At 40.6% G+C, this 16,827-nt stretch overlaps 1 protein-coding gene across 5 annotated transcripts; it reads right to left on the bottom strand.

Moving 5' to 3' along the window:
- Positions 1-1,955: 1,955 nt before the first annotated feature.
- Positions 1,956-15,189, bottom strand: LOC112289779 (uncharacterized). Of its 5 annotated transcripts, none has more exons than XR_002971984.3 (32): positions 14,845-15,095; positions 13,573-13,622; positions 12,935-12,998; positions 12,577-12,695; positions 12,080-12,370; positions 11,700-11,886; positions 11,408-11,476; positions 11,092-11,193; positions 10,806-10,895; positions 10,523-10,642; positions 10,194-10,289; positions 9,709-9,765; positions 9,456-9,599; positions 9,262-9,349; positions 9,005-9,090; positions 8,687-8,812; positions 8,427-8,534; positions 8,009-8,116; positions 7,618-7,749; positions 7,326-7,448; positions 6,953-7,096; positions 6,591-6,704; positions 6,357-6,434; positions 5,924-6,115; positions 5,500-5,598; positions 5,174-5,239; positions 4,682-4,897; positions 3,831-3,971; positions 3,467-3,581; positions 3,086-3,152; positions 2,591-2,695; positions 1,956-2,407 (listed from the first exon to the last, which is right to left on the bottom strand). XR_002971984.3 is itself a non-coding variant. In XM_090254727.1 (32 exons), the coding sequence occupies exons 2-32, from the start codon at positions 13,602-13,604 to the stop codon at positions 2,288-2,290; spliced, it is 3,540 nt and encodes a 1,179-aa protein (XP_090110853.1). In that variant the 5' UTR covers positions 13,605-13,622; positions 15,108-15,189; the 3' UTR covers positions 1,956-2,287. The 5 variants fall into 5 exon arrangements, 4 of the variants coding, with proteins under 4 accessions (XP_090110853.1, XP_090110851.1, XP_024391122.1 ...); XM_090254727.1 differs by lacking the exon at positions 14,845-15,095 and adding an exon at positions 15,108-15,189 and having other exon boundaries at positions 3,526-3,581; XM_090254725.1 differs by having other exon boundaries at positions 3,526-3,581; positions 14,845-15,099.
- Positions 15,190-16,827: the final 1,638 nt, after the last annotated feature.

Here is a 16,827-nt window from a genome sequence, read left to right as displayed (position 1 = left end):
TATTAAGTTAATGGAGGAGGCGGGGTGAGGACAAATGAATGCTGTTAAATGGCTAACCTCTTGCCACAAGGAAGGAACGGAGGAGGAGGAGGAGGAGGTTGAGTCAAGGAGGGGGACGTCGCGCGATGAGTACGGTGCCTTGAACAGTAACTCCACTGGATCCTTCCTACATTCTCGTGTCCATCTGGTCGCAATAGTTTGGGCAACCCAAGATACTTCAGACACAAGTGGCGGAGCAGTGCCCGAGGTTGCTTCGCCGCAGCTCCGGAAGCGATGGTTGCGATGTGCACTGCAACAATCTGTTCAAGGCAAATCTGCAGATGGGCCACGCGATCGTGCGTTGGCGTGGTCTATATTAAGCCGTGGATGGACGTGGACAATCTGCGGCCAAATCTTAGGTCCGAATGGCATGCGTGCTAAATTTATTGAGTCTATGATTACAGCACAGGGTGTAGAAACGGAGTGCATCCCAATCGTCTGCAGAGCGAGCTCCAGGCTGCAGGGTTGAACTCACGGATCGGTTCCTCACGGAAGAGGGGGCCATTCCGGTAGCGGAGTCACACCAATGCACTGCCCCTATTCGGAAACAAACCACCTACCCACTGACTCCAGATAGTAAAAATAAAAATAAAAATCATCCACTAATGAAAGTACTGGAATCCTCCATCTTTCAATAGTACAACGTGGCAGAGCTTGGATCAGTTTTGCTTAGCAGTACATTACCCGCTCCATGTGATGGTGATCATGAGCTGCTGCCCAGCTTCATTATTATGAACGTGGCACAGGCACGGCGCCCTTGGCAAGTGCTGGAACAATCATGCTCTGGAAGAGTGCAGACCCCATATGTTGAAGCGCCGTGGCAGATTTCAAAAACCTGCTGTGTTCTGTATGACCCCCATTCTCAGAGTGGTTTCTCATCCACTAATACTACGTATCCCAGAAGCTGTACAAACCCCTTTTATAAGACACCCACATTCCGAGCCCAGTCATGAGCACCAGTAATGGCGCAGTGGGTTCCTTGTCCTCAAAATAGTGGATCACAGCAAACTCAAGGATCTGAGTTACTTAGTGCCTTGAATGATCCAGTTATTCTGGAGCTGACTGAGATCCAGTTCCCGAAAATACAGTTGGGATTGGGCAAGCCGGGCACAAATAGTGTTTTCAAGAGTATTCCTTGAAAGTTATTTTTAGGGGGAAACTGATTGTCATCGCTCTTCTCATAGTTTACAAAACTAATTATAAAAAAAAGAAAAGAAAAGATGCCGTTCTGAAATGTCAGCCAGTCATGCTTGAAATTCCTAAAAACACTGTGATCGAGCATGATTCAATTAACTTCCAAAACAGCCATCCTGCAATGCTTCCACCAATCTGCAACCAATGGTAATCTTCAACAGTCATTGAGTAGCAGAGCGATCAAACATTTCAATAAACGCAGATTTGAGAACACTGTATCTGGAAGGAAAAACAAAAACAAGAATAATGTGGGGTGACAAACAGAGTCAACCTTTGAAACCAAACCACACCACCTGCTGAATCAAATTTAACCCACTAATGGTATCCAGGTTTAGTTCTCAAGTAATTTCGCCATAACGTCGACCGCTTGAAACTTTCTCCTTAGTCCGGCCTCTTCACCTGATTTCTCCTCGTCTCTTCAGGGTAATTTTGTTGCATGCATCAATTGGCAGTAATTGCACAAGTGGTCTTATCCTTCTGTCCATTAGATTAGTGATTCCGGTACATATTTCAAAAAGGCGATCCTCAGATGAATAACATCGATACAGTAATGTCACAACGTAGAACTAGTATTCTACTGGGCAGCTCAGGTTAACTTCTGACCTTATATTGAAAACTATTGTAGCGATGGCGAATAGATGAGGATATGTTAAAGTGACTATATATTTGACATACGAAATCAACAATCACAGAAAAAAAATGTAGAATAAAAGAAAAGGAAGGAAGAAAGAAAAATTTCCAGGTTGGTCAACAGTTCATGTTCCAGAATCGACTTAAATAAACATTTTGTGACAAATGCTTTGTTTCTACATATAATAAAACGTAAAACCAAACAAACCTCTAACAGTTTACTAAGCTAGGAATCACGGATACCCCCACTGCGCCTATGGATGGTCATAAAGGATGAAATCTGAGCTTTTGAAGGCCCTACATGAGATCTAGACTAAGAATTCAAATTTGTGAAATCGTGATCGTTGTCTCAGCCACAGCACTCGCAATCTGATTCTCATCTTCTGTTACAATTTATAGATGCAAAATGCATAAGCTTACGAAACTAGCCAGTGTTACGCATGTTACTGGCAATGGCCTTGATGGTCCTGAGCAAAGGCTTCTCCCACAGGGGTTTTTGCTCCTCAGGTGCTGTTGGGTCTCTTTGGCGGCCCAAAAGTATGATCTATCACACCAGATAACCAAGAAGATAAGGTGTTTTAGAATATAAAATGAAAACATTCTGGGTTTTGGATCAGAGCAGAATCTGCTAATAGTGTAACTTAATTTCAAGGGTAAAAAAGCAGAAAACTCGTGAAAAACAGATAGTAAATTGCAAGTTGTATCAGAAAACAGAAACTAGCAGTACCTGGAGGTGGTTAAGTGGGTCGAGGTACTTTCGTCGCGTGTCGAATGAACTCTCCAAAGACGGATTGTCCTGGAGCAACTTATTTTGCTGCGAAACCATCAGAAACTTTACACCCATCCGCCCCCCCCCCCATGCTTTTACAATCAGAGATTAGCTGGTTCACATATATGCATTGAAAATGACTGAGGAATAAATAAATGACCACCTGCAACAAGATCAGGCAACAGCTACTAACAATTCACTACTTTCAGCTCATGCATGTTTCCGAACACATGAGACAAACCCAGACACAATTTAGAGTTAATATATTGATATTTAAGAAACAGATTACTGAGTTGAATTATTCCCCCGAAAATAGGCCACAGAAGGATGATCTATTACCTTAAAAGACCACTGAACATTTCATGTATTATTTACTTAAATGACCAAGACGGGTAGTTTAGAACGAACCAAACGGACACAACTCATAATTGCTAAAGAACAAAGGTAACAAACCTGAGCCTTCGTGAGAGAGTACTCTTGCGCCACTAGATCATAGACCAGCTTTTGCGTGATGCGGTTCCTGCATTTGATCAGATGGATAGACTAGCGTGAGGAAGTACAACATGTAAGGACCATGGATAATTTAAAGAACAATATTTAATCAAAGAAAAATATGACAGGTTTGAAAACTACTAGATAGGATCAGCCTAAAGGTTCTAAGCATCAACTAGGATTGTGGACAAATTTTATACAGGTATTCTGGTTGTTACACACGTCGGTACCATGACTACTGTGCTCGGAGATATTGGATGGGAAATCTCACACAGACGCACATAACCAATGCCATGATTACCAGGGAAACCTCATGTTAGAAATTAGTTGCAAAACACTTACAAAAGAACTCCGTTACGCAAATTTATCATGTATGGCAAAGTAATGGGGAGCACACATACGAGCATAATCGTGCGTATTCTTGAGCGATCTCCATTGATGCTTTAAACAGAGACATCTGTCATGTTGCCAAAAATCACAAGCTTCATCTCACGTCACAAATAGCCAAAAAAATGTGTATGAAAGCAACGTGGAAGTGGTTGTGATGCAAAAAAAAAAAAAAAAAAAAATTAGTGAAAACCTCAACAAGACCATCCACCTTAAGATACCCGATGAAGATGATACAGTTAGAAAAAGGTCATTTTCAATATTTAGCCAATAAAGCTCTAGCAATGTAGAATTTCAGACTTTGAGGGTTCGTAAATACCTGCACATTGGACAGAAAAGTGCGAAAGAAAGGCCATTCTTGATACATCGACTGAAGCTCTTTAATTCTGTCTGGTTCATCGCGTGTATAATGAGCAATGCCACTGCCAACCCCATACCATGCTGGTAGTGTGTGCCTTGACTGTCGGACACAAAATCCGTACATAACCAACTTTAGTTGTACTTGAGAATATTACATGCAATAATTGATATTCAACTGATTATGTGTCTTCAACTAAGCTTTCTTGATGCAAATGTCAGCTCAGATATCCGTCTGCAATCTGTCGTAGTCTCGGGTTAGCAAGTTTGAGCATGATGAACTGGACTAGAGAATCTGACCAAGAGTGAGGAGGTTGCATTCGGGCTGGTTACCTTCATTAAAAAAACCAGGATTTTGTCTAGGAAACAGTTACTAATATGAGTTATGGCGTGAGGAAATTTGAACGAAAAGGTTATGTTTACCCTGAGGTGAAATGAACCACCCAGTCTCACCTTTTCGAACCATGCCCACTGATGACATGAAACTAAACTTAGTGCTCTCTAAGGTCCAAAAAGACGGGGTTTTATCCCAAGGCAGAGCACTCAAAATTAATACTATAGATTCTATCTCCCAACAATCAATTACATGAAAAGTTAACTGAATAGGGGTTTTCTATGCGATACTAGAAAAACTCGAGTATCTTATTATCGGAAATTTTCGCAAAAGTAGTCTTTAACATATATTACCGTATTTGAAAAATGACCAGTACAGAAAAACACAGCAACAAGAGCATTTTTGACGAATGCGGTAGCTAATAAGGATTTTCAAAACAATCTGATAGACACGAATTGTTTGCACAAGCTATGCCGTACCTGTGCCCACCCGAAGACCCAAGGGATAGCACGCAATGAAGACTTGTCACGAACAGCAGCCTTACGACGAGCAGGCCGACTCCCAATGTTGATCAGTCCAATCTCGTTGACAACGGTTGATTCATAGAAATAATCATAAAATCCTTCCGTATCGTCAGTCAGTTCACGGTACGACTTCTCTGCAGCTGACGCAAGCTGCTCCATAATAGAGAAGTACTGTTCCAGCACATCACACCATGTTACCGAACAGATACTGTTGTATTATTATGACTTCGTAGAATTTCATAATAAAAAAAAAAGATGCCTTGACTTCTCAGATTAACATAACATGATACAATACGCTGCAGGGTGGTATTAGATACCGCAATGAAGATAAAATACCACAACTATTACAACATTAGTCTCGTAGATTCCTCATGCCAAGAAGAGTGCTATCAAATGTATATTTTTTTCCCAGAAAACGATAGAATTAATAACTCGATGTCTGCTCACCCTTTCATAGTCACCACCAAGTCGAGTTGCGGGATGACTAGCTTTTAAAAGCCCAGTAATGCCAACCTATTAATTCAACACCATGGCCAAAAATATTAGTTAAAACTCAGTTATTTTTGATGGGCCGAAGCCTTTGGGTGCAATTTCAAAGATTTTTTTTGAAATTCAGTAAGCAAAGTCCCTATAACAATCCCGAGCGTTTTAGTCGTGAAGTCTGATCAAGACCAATTGGACATGCAACAGTATTTTCAATTAAAAATCAAGACAGGGATCTTGTCATGATAGACAGGGCAACTAGCCAGAAATAGAAGTGATGGAAAACTTACAGTCAACTCGTATGCAGCCGTTTGAGCATTTCCATAACGATAAGTAATAACTTCTCCTTGCTCTGTGAATTTTATTTGTCCATCCACACTGCCTGGTGGCTGCCAACAAGTGAAAGAGAAGTCAATCAAAGAGGCAAGCGCTTGATACTACTGCTCGAGAAGAACACGGACCTCTAGTACTTGTTACGGGTAAAAGTAATAAAATAAGTAAATAAATAAGAACATTATCACGCTACAAGTTTAAGGAAAATGATGCGTTTTAAAAATCAACTCTTTGCCATCATGGTTGCCTGAGACCAAAAAACTTCAGCACCACATTATGCATGTGACCAGCAAGAACTTCTAAGATTTAGCATCCACAATTTCATATCTAAAACATTCAAAAAAAGAAAAAGTGAGATATGTAGTTATCTGCACAAATCACCTGTGATAGAATACTCTCATGAGTCGGGCCGGCTCCACGACCAACAGTACCGCCACGACCATGAAAGATGCACGACTTCACTCCTGCCTCACTTGTGAGTTTTTGAATTACACATTGAGCCTTGTACAGGTTGTATGCACTAGCTGTAATACCTCCATCTTTACAGGAGTCTGAATAACCTAACATCACTTCCTGCAAACACTCCATTTGTCATGGTATCCTCTACATATAAACATTCTCTTCGAAGATATTGAAGGGTTAAACAAAATCATAATCAAATTCGAAGCTTGCCGACACAACTCTGTTTGCTACGAGGAGTATCATTAACGATAGTCACACAAAACCCAAGACATAAGAATGCAATCCAAGAAAACACGTAAGACTCTTTAGTGCGAGTGTAATATTATTTATAAACACATCTGGTTGACTTTACCTGAATACCGCCTGAAGCCATCAAGATTGCCTTGTAAGTCTCATTTTTGAAAAGAGATTCTAGAGACCCTGGCATGTTCTACAAACAACACAAGAATTTAACAGTCAAAAGAAATACTAAGTCATTTGAGCTCCTTTTATCATTCAAAACAATTACTGCTGATATTCTATTCTGCAACACAGGTCTCGAAAGCCAAGCAAAAGAATTATTCAATTTCGAGCTCCTCCGTAGTACCTCCAGATCTGGTATAGTTTCGAAGAGAGGAGCAACAACCAACCGTGCGCTCCATTCTCCGGAAGCTTTTTTCTCTAGCAAATTTTTACATGCAAACCACCCAAGGAATAATACCTGTTTTTGAGGAAGTAGAAGAGGAGGAAATACAACGAAAAAATGTGAGTTTAGAATCCTTTCCGCATCAGTTACAATGTAATATGGATTTCAATAGATTGGAACTTCACTCCAGTTCTAATAGAACTTTAATTTCCAACAGAGCGCAGAAGGTTAAGGCACGGTGACACAAGAAACGACTTATGGTGTCAAACCAAAGTGGGAGCAGCTAAGACACTAATCATGAACAAAAGCGGAAAGGAACGTACTTCCATCACATGAGATGCTTGACGAGTCATGGAGATAACGTAAGAGGCTATGGATTTTTCGGAGATGTTTTCTATAATATCCGCACAGGCGAAAAAGAGCTCCACTACCTCCCTTGATGGTTCCGACATGGTTTTGTATAATTCCTGAAAAGTATTCAACATGAAAACAATAGATGAACCGTCATCTTATCATAGCGCACATCCTCACGTAACGATAAACTCCATGTTGATTTCGAAGTACACTAGTATATCTAGCACAAGTCTACGGCTAAACTTAACGCGATTGACAAGTATACAAACAAACACGACAATTGTTACAACGCAAACCCAAAGAAAATCCCGTACGTTGAAAAGAATAAGCACAAACACAAACCTCGACTTCGTCTGAAGGGGGCGGACTTGAGATAGTTTCTGCAAGCAAATTCATGCGCTCTGCCTCTGATAGTGAGTTGTAATTGTCGTGTAGTCCTAAGAGTCGAATAATCTCATCTGTTGCCTGAAATCAGAAAATCGTCCAGGACCACCTCATTTCATGTGAGAAAACTGATCGCATGCGACAAGTAACCGGCTCCCAGTTGCAGTTTGAGTACATTATTATAAGCGAAAGATCTCAAATAAACGCTGCAGTACCTCGCATTGATCAAAATATAACAAATCGCCGTTACCTCAGTATGTACAGTTGACTCTTGCCGGACATCAAGAGAACAACAGTAGAAGCCAAATGTCTCAGCCAGTCGAATCAAATCCTTTATCTTTCTATCCGCCAAGCGAAAGTCTCCACTTTTGCGTAATGAGAACTGAATACAAGTCAAACGTAAATATATTGCACTTTACTGAACTGCCTAGTTTGAGGCTCTTTGAGTGCAAATGACGCACTCTTCAGACAGACAGTTACACACATGAATGAAAAGTTGATAATGGCTTGAAATCCACAGCACACACGAATATTCAATACGGGCAGCATTCAGAGCAGTGAAATAACTTGAACAATTCAATGCAATCAGCATGATTTTACTGAAAAGTGTATAATTTCACCAGAGTAAAGGAGGTACTCACATCGATTAGTTTCAAATCGTTCAGAAACTGGTCCTCACTGACGTAAGCATCCTTCTTTGGATCCAACCCGGGAATCTCGTCAATGTTGAATTCTATGTCTATCAACAACTGCAATTCCAACCAGATGGACCACATTAACAAATAAATGAGCAATCCAACGTTCAGTTTCTTTGCTTGTATAATTCAGTTTTAGTCCAACCACGCGTGTTTCTTGTGAATTCCAAGTTTTTAGGGCGTTTTCCCTTAGTGCTAACTTTCATAATGTCTCATTACCACTTCAGACCTCAATTCATTATAACCAATATGAGATTAAAATGTGTATACAACTGATGCTAATAAACCTCACACATGCTTATTCAGCTGAAACTACTGCGCTTGCAAATAAGAAGCAATGGGCATGGGTAAACTGGAGGCATACTTCATCATGCATGCCTGCCTTTCCTAACTCACGCAAGCGAGCATTGACTTCTCTCAATCTTTGCTCAAGTCGGTGTCGCATGACTCTAAGCTTGAGTCTGTATGGTTCCTGAATCATAAGACAATTGGTAAAATTAGAGGCTACCAGAGAAAAACTTCAAAATAGGAGAATGCACTGAGATGCACAAGATGAGAACCACATATTAAGTTTATGTAGCACACTTGCAAGAATATGAAAACTAAGTCAAGCAACAAACTTACATGCTCGTAAAGATCACTATCGAAGCGAATAGCAGGTATCTGCTCCATCACTTTCTTATCCTCTTCTAAACTCTCCAATAGCTCTGATGAGACTTCAGAGATGAGTAGCGAGTGAGTCAATGTGTCCTGCATAAATACCAACACAGTTATCAAACATTGTTTAAGAAATACATCTAATGACAAATCGTATTATAAATTAAATTGAAGCAAAGTGACCAAGAATCTCAAGCAAGGAAAAGTATCCGAAGATCAGTCCGGAACTGCTAAATCTGTAACTTACACATTAAAAGATTAAGGATCAAAGATAAGTAATTTCACCTGACATGCACGGACTCGACGGATGTATTCAGCCAAGATGAGGCGGCTTGCAAGCAACGCTGCCATCACGGTCGTCTCGGGGCGGACTGATTCATCCAACGGCACATGACATCTGCATCAGTACAGTTTTGAAGAGTACACCATAAACAATATGGGACAATGATTGGTAGTTGTAAACATACAGAAGAGGGATTTTTACAGGCATGGTCTAATGTTATGGTGCGGCTTGTGTGGGGAGTGAAAGTTCAGAAACTAACCATAGGGATTACCATCGCGGTCACCACCAATCCACGATCCAAATTTAATAAAACTTGGAACAACAAGACCTTCGTCAGGATATATAGCCTGTCGGAATTTGCAGTTGCAATGTTAAAAATAAAGACAAGCATTTCTTGCTCTTCGAAGGCCTCAGGACATTTCAAGACATGATAACTTGCATATGAACACTTACGTTCACGGAGTTCTCAGCATATCGATAAGTAGTGCACACGGCTTCAAAAAGAGAATAACGAAAGTAATCAAGTCCTGTAGTTATTTCTTCCAACACAGTAGGTTTCCTTGATCGCATCTCATCTGTTCTCCAAAGTATTTCAATCTGTAACCAACGAATAAATAAGGTTTTGACTACAAATCAAGGGTTCTTCAAAGACAACTCATAGTTATTACTACAGAAGAATGAAACTTCGAATAATCATCATGCTTACCTCAGCCTCAATTTCAACCTCCAATTCCACTTTCTGCGCGGGACTAAGTCTTGGATCCTGCATGCCACAGTAGAATTAGTATACAACACAGTACAAAGTACAACCAGTTCACCACATGATCCAAGCATTCAGTGCAAATCATTAGGGCTGACTAGTGAATTGTATGGAAACAGTTACCGATCCATTGTAGCGTAAAAAGATGAAGTAAGAATTTGAAATATGATTGATTCACAAATCATTCATTGTTCTGATGCACAAAAGTTAGAACCAAACTTCAACCTACCACAACAGTATTGACTATTGTCAAAGAACGGTTATATAATTATGATTATTATTTTAATATTTCAAAATATGAACCTAGATTAGTTAGTCCATTGACAAGACATGCTGATGAAAATACAAATTTGTAGAACGATTAGCTTCCTTAATGCAGACACAGATAAATTTGTGGATTGAAAAATTAAATTAAAACAAAAGTGAAATACCTCGCGATCATTGCAGAGAAGAAAAATACGATGCAAACATGTAAGAACTTCTCTGCGCCGAGCCTCTGTTGGATGGGCGGTAAAGACTGGATTGTACTGGCATCACACGCAAGGAGGAGATTTAGGAACACTCAGTATAAATTCAGGGAAGTTCCTCGAACAAACAGTTGTACAATTTACACTATAAACTGATGATTTGACTAAGGTCGATAACATTCTGGCAAATTACTTTGCTTTCGAACTGCTCAAATCTTTGTATATAAAATGGCAACATTACAACGTTGCTCAAGAAATTGCAAAAAGGGATTCAAAATAATAAAGGACCTGACCTCTGTTCGATTGAACAATTCTTGAAGCTCGGTAGCTCCTACGTTTTCCTTCTTGAAAGCTCTTAGAGTGTGATCAAAAGATGCATACCAGAGTGGCGTTGCATTTCTGCTGGCCCACACCTGTAAAACCCTCAAAAAGATTAAACTAAAACTCTTATGAAAGATTACAGAAAGACAGGTTGTTTTTGGCATGACCTTACTCACACCACGACTCAACGAATTTTTGCAATTGCATCCAGAAATTTTATGAAAGTCGCAACGAGACTAAAGTTTAAAATAATACCTGCTCGCGACGCACTCGATGACTGTGCGCTTCGTCTGCTACGTTAAGAAGGGATGAATATAGGTAGAATAAACGAATAACTGCGGTTATCTGCAGAAGGTTCCTCATAGTTGATGAAATACATCATGATAATGGTGAGACATTCAAGCAAAAAATATCAACTCATTCTTTGAGGATAAACACAAAATCCATGAAGATTAATCACGGAAAGAAGAGAAAATTTAATACACGGAAAATATTGCAAACAGGATTTTTAAAATGGCAGATCGAACCCCCAATGTCATACCTTAGACGGCTCCATATTCTCAATATAACGCAGTAAGTCAGCGCGCTTTCTAGGATCTTCTTTCTGACGCAGCTCTTCAAAACCACTTTGCAGAAAATAAGCCTACTCCAAGCAGGAGATCGTAATTTCAGAATTAAGCAGTCATTTGCAAAGCACTCGGGTAAGATTATGATGCAACTTCAATGTGCTTCCAATGTCCTATAGAATGTCTTACTGTTTATTTACAAGCCAGATATGAATTCAGAATCCAGCAACATTACCGCTTGCATGTATCGCACAAATAAGAATGCAATGAACACGAACTGCAAAAACTTACTGCTTCGAGCACATCTTCTCTGCCATCTCCACGAACTGCTTTGTTCAAGGTTTGTGTCAAGAAGGTGACCTGTTGAGGTAATCGGTCCAATAAGTTCCAACACTAATTCCAACCTTCCACGATACCAGTAGGCTCTAACACTATCAGTCCTGCCAACCAAGAAAGTATGACATCACAAAAATAGAACGCCTTATTAATTTTTCTTCTCAGAACCTCTCTTCTGGTTAAAAAGATAATTATTAAGAGAGGTACCTGCATGACCTCCAAAACAAGAAATATAAAATGAGCTAACCTGTTCCGCCAGATTAGGATCACCACTTGCCGTATTAAGAACATTACGCCGCTTTAATTTAGCAAAAATCTTCTCAGAGATGTCAGGCCACCTGTCCTCAGGTATAGCTGCCTTCGATTCAGCATCCGAAACAATGAACACGTCTACTACACGATTGTTTTCCGAAAGCAACTGGGCACTCTGAACACTGTTGAGAACATGCACGCCAAGCACAGAAATCAACTTCAAAAACAATTATAGATCTACAAAAAGATTTAACAGCAAAGAAACTTGGTGAAAGCGAGAAAAATCCGGGTAGATGAAACAAGAGACTCCACGAACGGTCCTTGATAAGCAACAACATAAAACCTCACAATCAAAACAAGTTGATTTTGAAATACCTGATGCCCATCTCATAAAAACTCAAAGTAACGTCCATAAGCAAATTGTCTTGATCCATTCCATCGACGCCAACCACTGTGAATCCGGGCATGCTCTCATTATCAAACGCCAGACTATATTCACCTTCACCCTCACTATCCGTGTCCGTGCTGTAGCTGGCCCTAGACCCAGGTGCTTCATCCGAAATAGAAAGGTTTGTCACATCCTCCGTCGCAATCGCGCCATCAAATCTTGTGGATCGTACTCTTGAAGCCTCAGCAATGACTGGACTTCTTACATAAGCGCCTCTCCTACAGTCCAGAAGCGCACATGCACATGTTACCGACACGTTCAAGATCAAACCGATTCCATGAAACAAGATTAATTCTCATGTGCATCCGGGAGTGGATTCGGGAAACGTTGATGATGAACGATGAACCATATGAGAATTCCAAATAATCCAACAGATATCACAACAAAATTAAGCACGAAGATAGCAATTCGTTAAGTGGAGCACCTGACGGGCGTCGTTGGTGGTAGTTTCGCGGAGAATCGATGTGCTGCCCCTACTAAGATACCTCGAGAATATGAAATTGAGACCGGATTCACCTTATTACAAAGTGCAGTCCTCAGAGCCTGTATGAGCACAAAGATTTTTTTCTCATGATGTTCCAATTCAGAAAGTTGTACTGCGAAGGGATTTCAGTAATACACATTACAAGGGTAAAGTCTCGATATTATATCATACGTAAGCAACACCATTTTATCAAGGTTCAATTGACCAGCATGATTTCATCAATATCTACAATCTAAAGGCTGTGAGTAGCTCAGCGCAAAATTGTCATGCTGAAATATAAAGTGTGGATTTCGCTCACTTGTGGATGCTTCAAAGAGTGCTCTTTGCTCGACCTTGCTGTAAAAATGGGCTGTAGCGAAGGTCTGCACCAGAACACGACCAACAGAGATACCAATCCCAGTTATCATACGGTTTACAAACTGTAAAAGAACCCTCAATACATGATACAGAACCCTCTTATGCACTTCCGTTCCAGTGAAATGTGCCCTTGACACTCAACCACATAGACTAAAAAGTTCCAGTATGAAACAAATGCGTGAACATTTTACTTGATATGCAAGAAGCTTCGGCGTCAAGTTCTCCACTTAAAAAACACTTCCAAGGTTCAAGATACGAGGGGTTCACGAAAGACACCACCTAGACTAAAGAGCACTGGTATCCGTAATGAAAGTACAGAAAAACCTCTTCATAGTTGGGGGTGGGCCCTCCAGAACTCTGTTAATACTCTTAAACCCAACGGTATGAATAGCTACTGATTCCAAACTGTTTTCTCCCTCAATTCTTTCATGTAACAATAAAACTCTGTGAGCACACTACAGTCGAAGTTGTCATAACCTCTAGGTATGTACAAGATCAGAGCGTACATACCGATCGAACCAGTTCCAGTGTCAAGACGTCCAGGTTCACAAAGCAGATTCACAAATTAAATGAATATACCTGACACCTGAATGAAGACTAGCGTGCGCCATTCCAAAGCTAATACCAACCTGACACAGCAAGAGAAATACTAACGGTAAGACAAAGAAGAAATCATTCAAATTCTAAGCGATGAGGTTTTCAATTTTAAATTCAACTCGAAACATCCGTGAACCTTTTCTAGGTGCTGCAATACCACGTACAGGTTATCACAAAGAGCTGATAATGAGTTTTAGGATTAAAAAATCCAGCATCGCCAGCTTTTCCGCAATTCAGTCTGTTACAGACTCTCAACAATGCATACGAAACCAATCAGAAACTTCGCTACAGCAGTTCAGAAGAAAAGACTATAGAACACAGCGAACATTCCCCTATGTCTTTGTCGAATTAACAATGAAGCGTTCATGGAAGGAAAGAAATTGACACTAAGAAGAGTCGATGAGAAGCACATGTAAGTTCAGTGCATTCTGTTCCAAGAAATTACCGTCCACGAGTTATTCCCACTCTCTTACACAGTAAGAAGCTGCAAAAACACTTGGATCCTATCAATTGTAGCGAAAGTAGATTATCGACAATTTATCTACATTTTGCAAACAAGGACCTCAGCTTCACAATACGTGAAATAGCTTTTCGCATTCTCGAAGCCAGAGTTGTGATTACGGACCCTTCAGCAGCTTGGTGGGGGGAAATTAGAATTCTTAGACAATCATCGCGTACTGTTCCAATGATCTTCCGCTTCATCCCGGAATATTCTCTAACTTGCGAAATGTAAACGATTCAATCCAGCTACCCTCCTCTACCGCCGCCTGAAAGATCTCGACCAATAATATGTCCTTCAAGTGTCAAGAAGACCGAAACCAAAAATTCGGACAGATATTTCGACGAGGATGCAACAGGGAGCAGGGAATGAAGTAAATCCTAAACCTCCAACAACTCTAACTACGAGAAAAAATCATTAAATCACCTTAACATTGAGAGTATTCTGCTTACTAAAGAGGAAACCATTAAAATTCACACCATCTCGATCTTGATACTCACGATGCGGAAGAAACAGCGGCGGTCGAACCGTTTTCCGCGACCCAAGCCTTACTAACACTTGGGTGAAAATGAATTCAAAGTGAGACAAGAAGCGAGCACTCGGTATATGATTGAAAAGGTTACGTTCCAGAATGTCAACATCGAACAAGCAATTTCACAGGGGTGACCAGCGCGACTCCTCGACACCAACACAAAACAAAATGCCGTAATCGAAATACGAAAATGCTCGCCGAGAATCTGAGTACGAGGACTGACCTTCAAGCTTTGCGTATTTCCCAGGGGAGGTCTAATCCTTCTCCTTTGCACTACTTCCTTAAAAAGAAATAAAAAAATTTATAAAACTCCTCCACGGACAAAAACCAGAAGGTGGTCGTCCACTCTTCCGCACACCGCCACCTAACTCCGCCGTTACTGAACCAAAAAGAAAACCAAAAATTGAAACAGGAAGCAATGAACAAGCTGCGAGCATTCTTCGAAGTCACGAAGCTGAAGTAGAGCAGCGCAACAAGAGCGAGCACCTTCGCCGCCTTCAGTCAAAAGAGAAATCCACCGGCATATCTGAGCCCCCCTCTTCTCCTTCCTCTTCTTCCGCTCATCCGCTCAATCTTCCTCCTCTGCACAATTAACCTCCCTAATCTAACTCAATGCATCCAATATCTACGAAGTGCGAGTGAATCACCATTGTTAACCACGAGCTTATGAAGGGCCAGAATTGGAATTGTGCTCCGAGCCTCGTTATCAGTTTGGAAAGGTCAGGGCTAACTGTAGCCAACTCCTTCGAACCTAGATGCCAAAATCTATATGTATCAAATAGGCTGATTTCGTATCTGAAATCTACGCGGTTATACATTTTGCTGGTTTCTCAACAAAATCAGCCCTAAAAGCCATTTCCTTTCAATACCCGGGTAACTGAAAGAGACTCCCAGAAATAGGTGGCTGCAACGACAACTGCCATGTCCCCAGATTAGAGTCAATTCTCCTGCCTTCGCAATTCGACAGGGAATGACACTAACCTTTCACACAGGACCACTAAACCCCCTCCATAAAAGCACACAAAGTTTGCAAGGTTTTAGAGTCGGGGTTTGAGGGCGCCCACTTGTGACAAAAATGTTTTCTCTCCTTGTTGAGGATTTTGAACGAAGCTTGGCCATGTTCTCGAGTATGATTTTAAATAGATGGACTGAAAAGCTCCTCCAAATATCTTTCTGATGTAATCAGTGGAGAAACTTCAGAAGGAGTTTCTTATTTGATGCAACAAACTCATGGGAGACTCCCATGAAGAAGAACCATTGACTGCACATTGCTCAAGTTCATGCTCTCTCTTCCTCTGCCATGGGTAATAAGAAATATTCATATAAATTAATAGTTGAAATCTCACGTGCATTACGTTTTGATCAGATACGGATCTGGATACAATTACTAAAATGATGTGAATGACATGCTTAGTTCGAAAAATTTCTCAACTCGGACAAAATGTTATTTCTACAGATAAGCCAGCAGATCCATCATCATAAGAATATTTATAAGTAATAAAGACTCTAAAGTTACTTTCTGCACGCAGATAGAGCTACACAATTTTTATCCTGAAACGAACAAACAAAAACTGTAATCAGTACTTTCATTATGACAAAAATGGTTTCTGACTTTCAATTCAAACCAACCACCTTCTTTTCACCAAACATTGTCTTTATAAAGCATCACTTCACACCTAATACGTTAACAATTCTGTTTCTACGTGAACAAGAACAATGCTGCTTGAGAAATCAGATTCAAAACTTAAGTAGTAGAAAATAATAAACAATATTAATGAAATATAGTTCAGTACACTGTCTCTCGATAACAAATAACAACAAATGTTTCTGCACATCTCTCTTTAGCTAACGAGAGCCTATTTAGTACTCCGTGCAAGTTCACAGACAAGTTTATCCGTGTCACAGCCTATGAAACCAGCCAATGAGAACACGGAAAATTAGGTTTCCAGACCAACAACAACAGTCGATTTCGCGAATCGAGGGTACACAGATAGATAGTGTGCCAAATAGTATATTTTATTACGTTATATAATTATTCCCAGGCAGTCTCAACGATTGGCTAACCTGGTTTGCTGCAAACGCACAGGAGGGGGGCACAGGCCACCTAAGCTGGGGCCCTCCACGTAGGTTGTCTGCAGGGTAGAGCCACTGTCCCGACGCCATCTGGAACGGCGCTCTCTGAAGGCTGTGGAAGAAAGGAGGTCAA

The sequence above is a fragment of the Physcomitrium patens genome, chromosome 12 (genome assembly GCF_059467195.1).
Source record: "Physcomitrium patens ecotype Gransden chromosome 12, ASM5946719v1, whole genome shotgun sequence".
NCBI lineage: Eukaryota > Viridiplantae > Streptophyta > Bryopsida > Funariales > Funariaceae > Physcomitrium > Physcomitrium patens.
This window is presented reverse-complemented; position numbering and strand designations above follow the sequence as displayed.

Excerpts from the sequence above, each read along its gene's own strand:
- LOC112289779 (XM_090254727.1), bottom strand. The coding sequence starts at position 13,604 with ATGGCGCACGCTAGTCTTCATTCAGGTGTCAG. Across the intron at positions 8,813-9,004 it reads GTCGAGTCCGTGCATGTCAG|GACACATTGACTCACTCGCT; the intron begins GTGAAATTACTT and ends GTATTTATGCAG. Across the intron at positions 6,705-6,952 it reads AAGCATCTCATGTGATGGAA|GTATTATTCCTTGGGTGGTT; the intron begins GTACGTTCCTTT and ends CCTCAAAAACAG.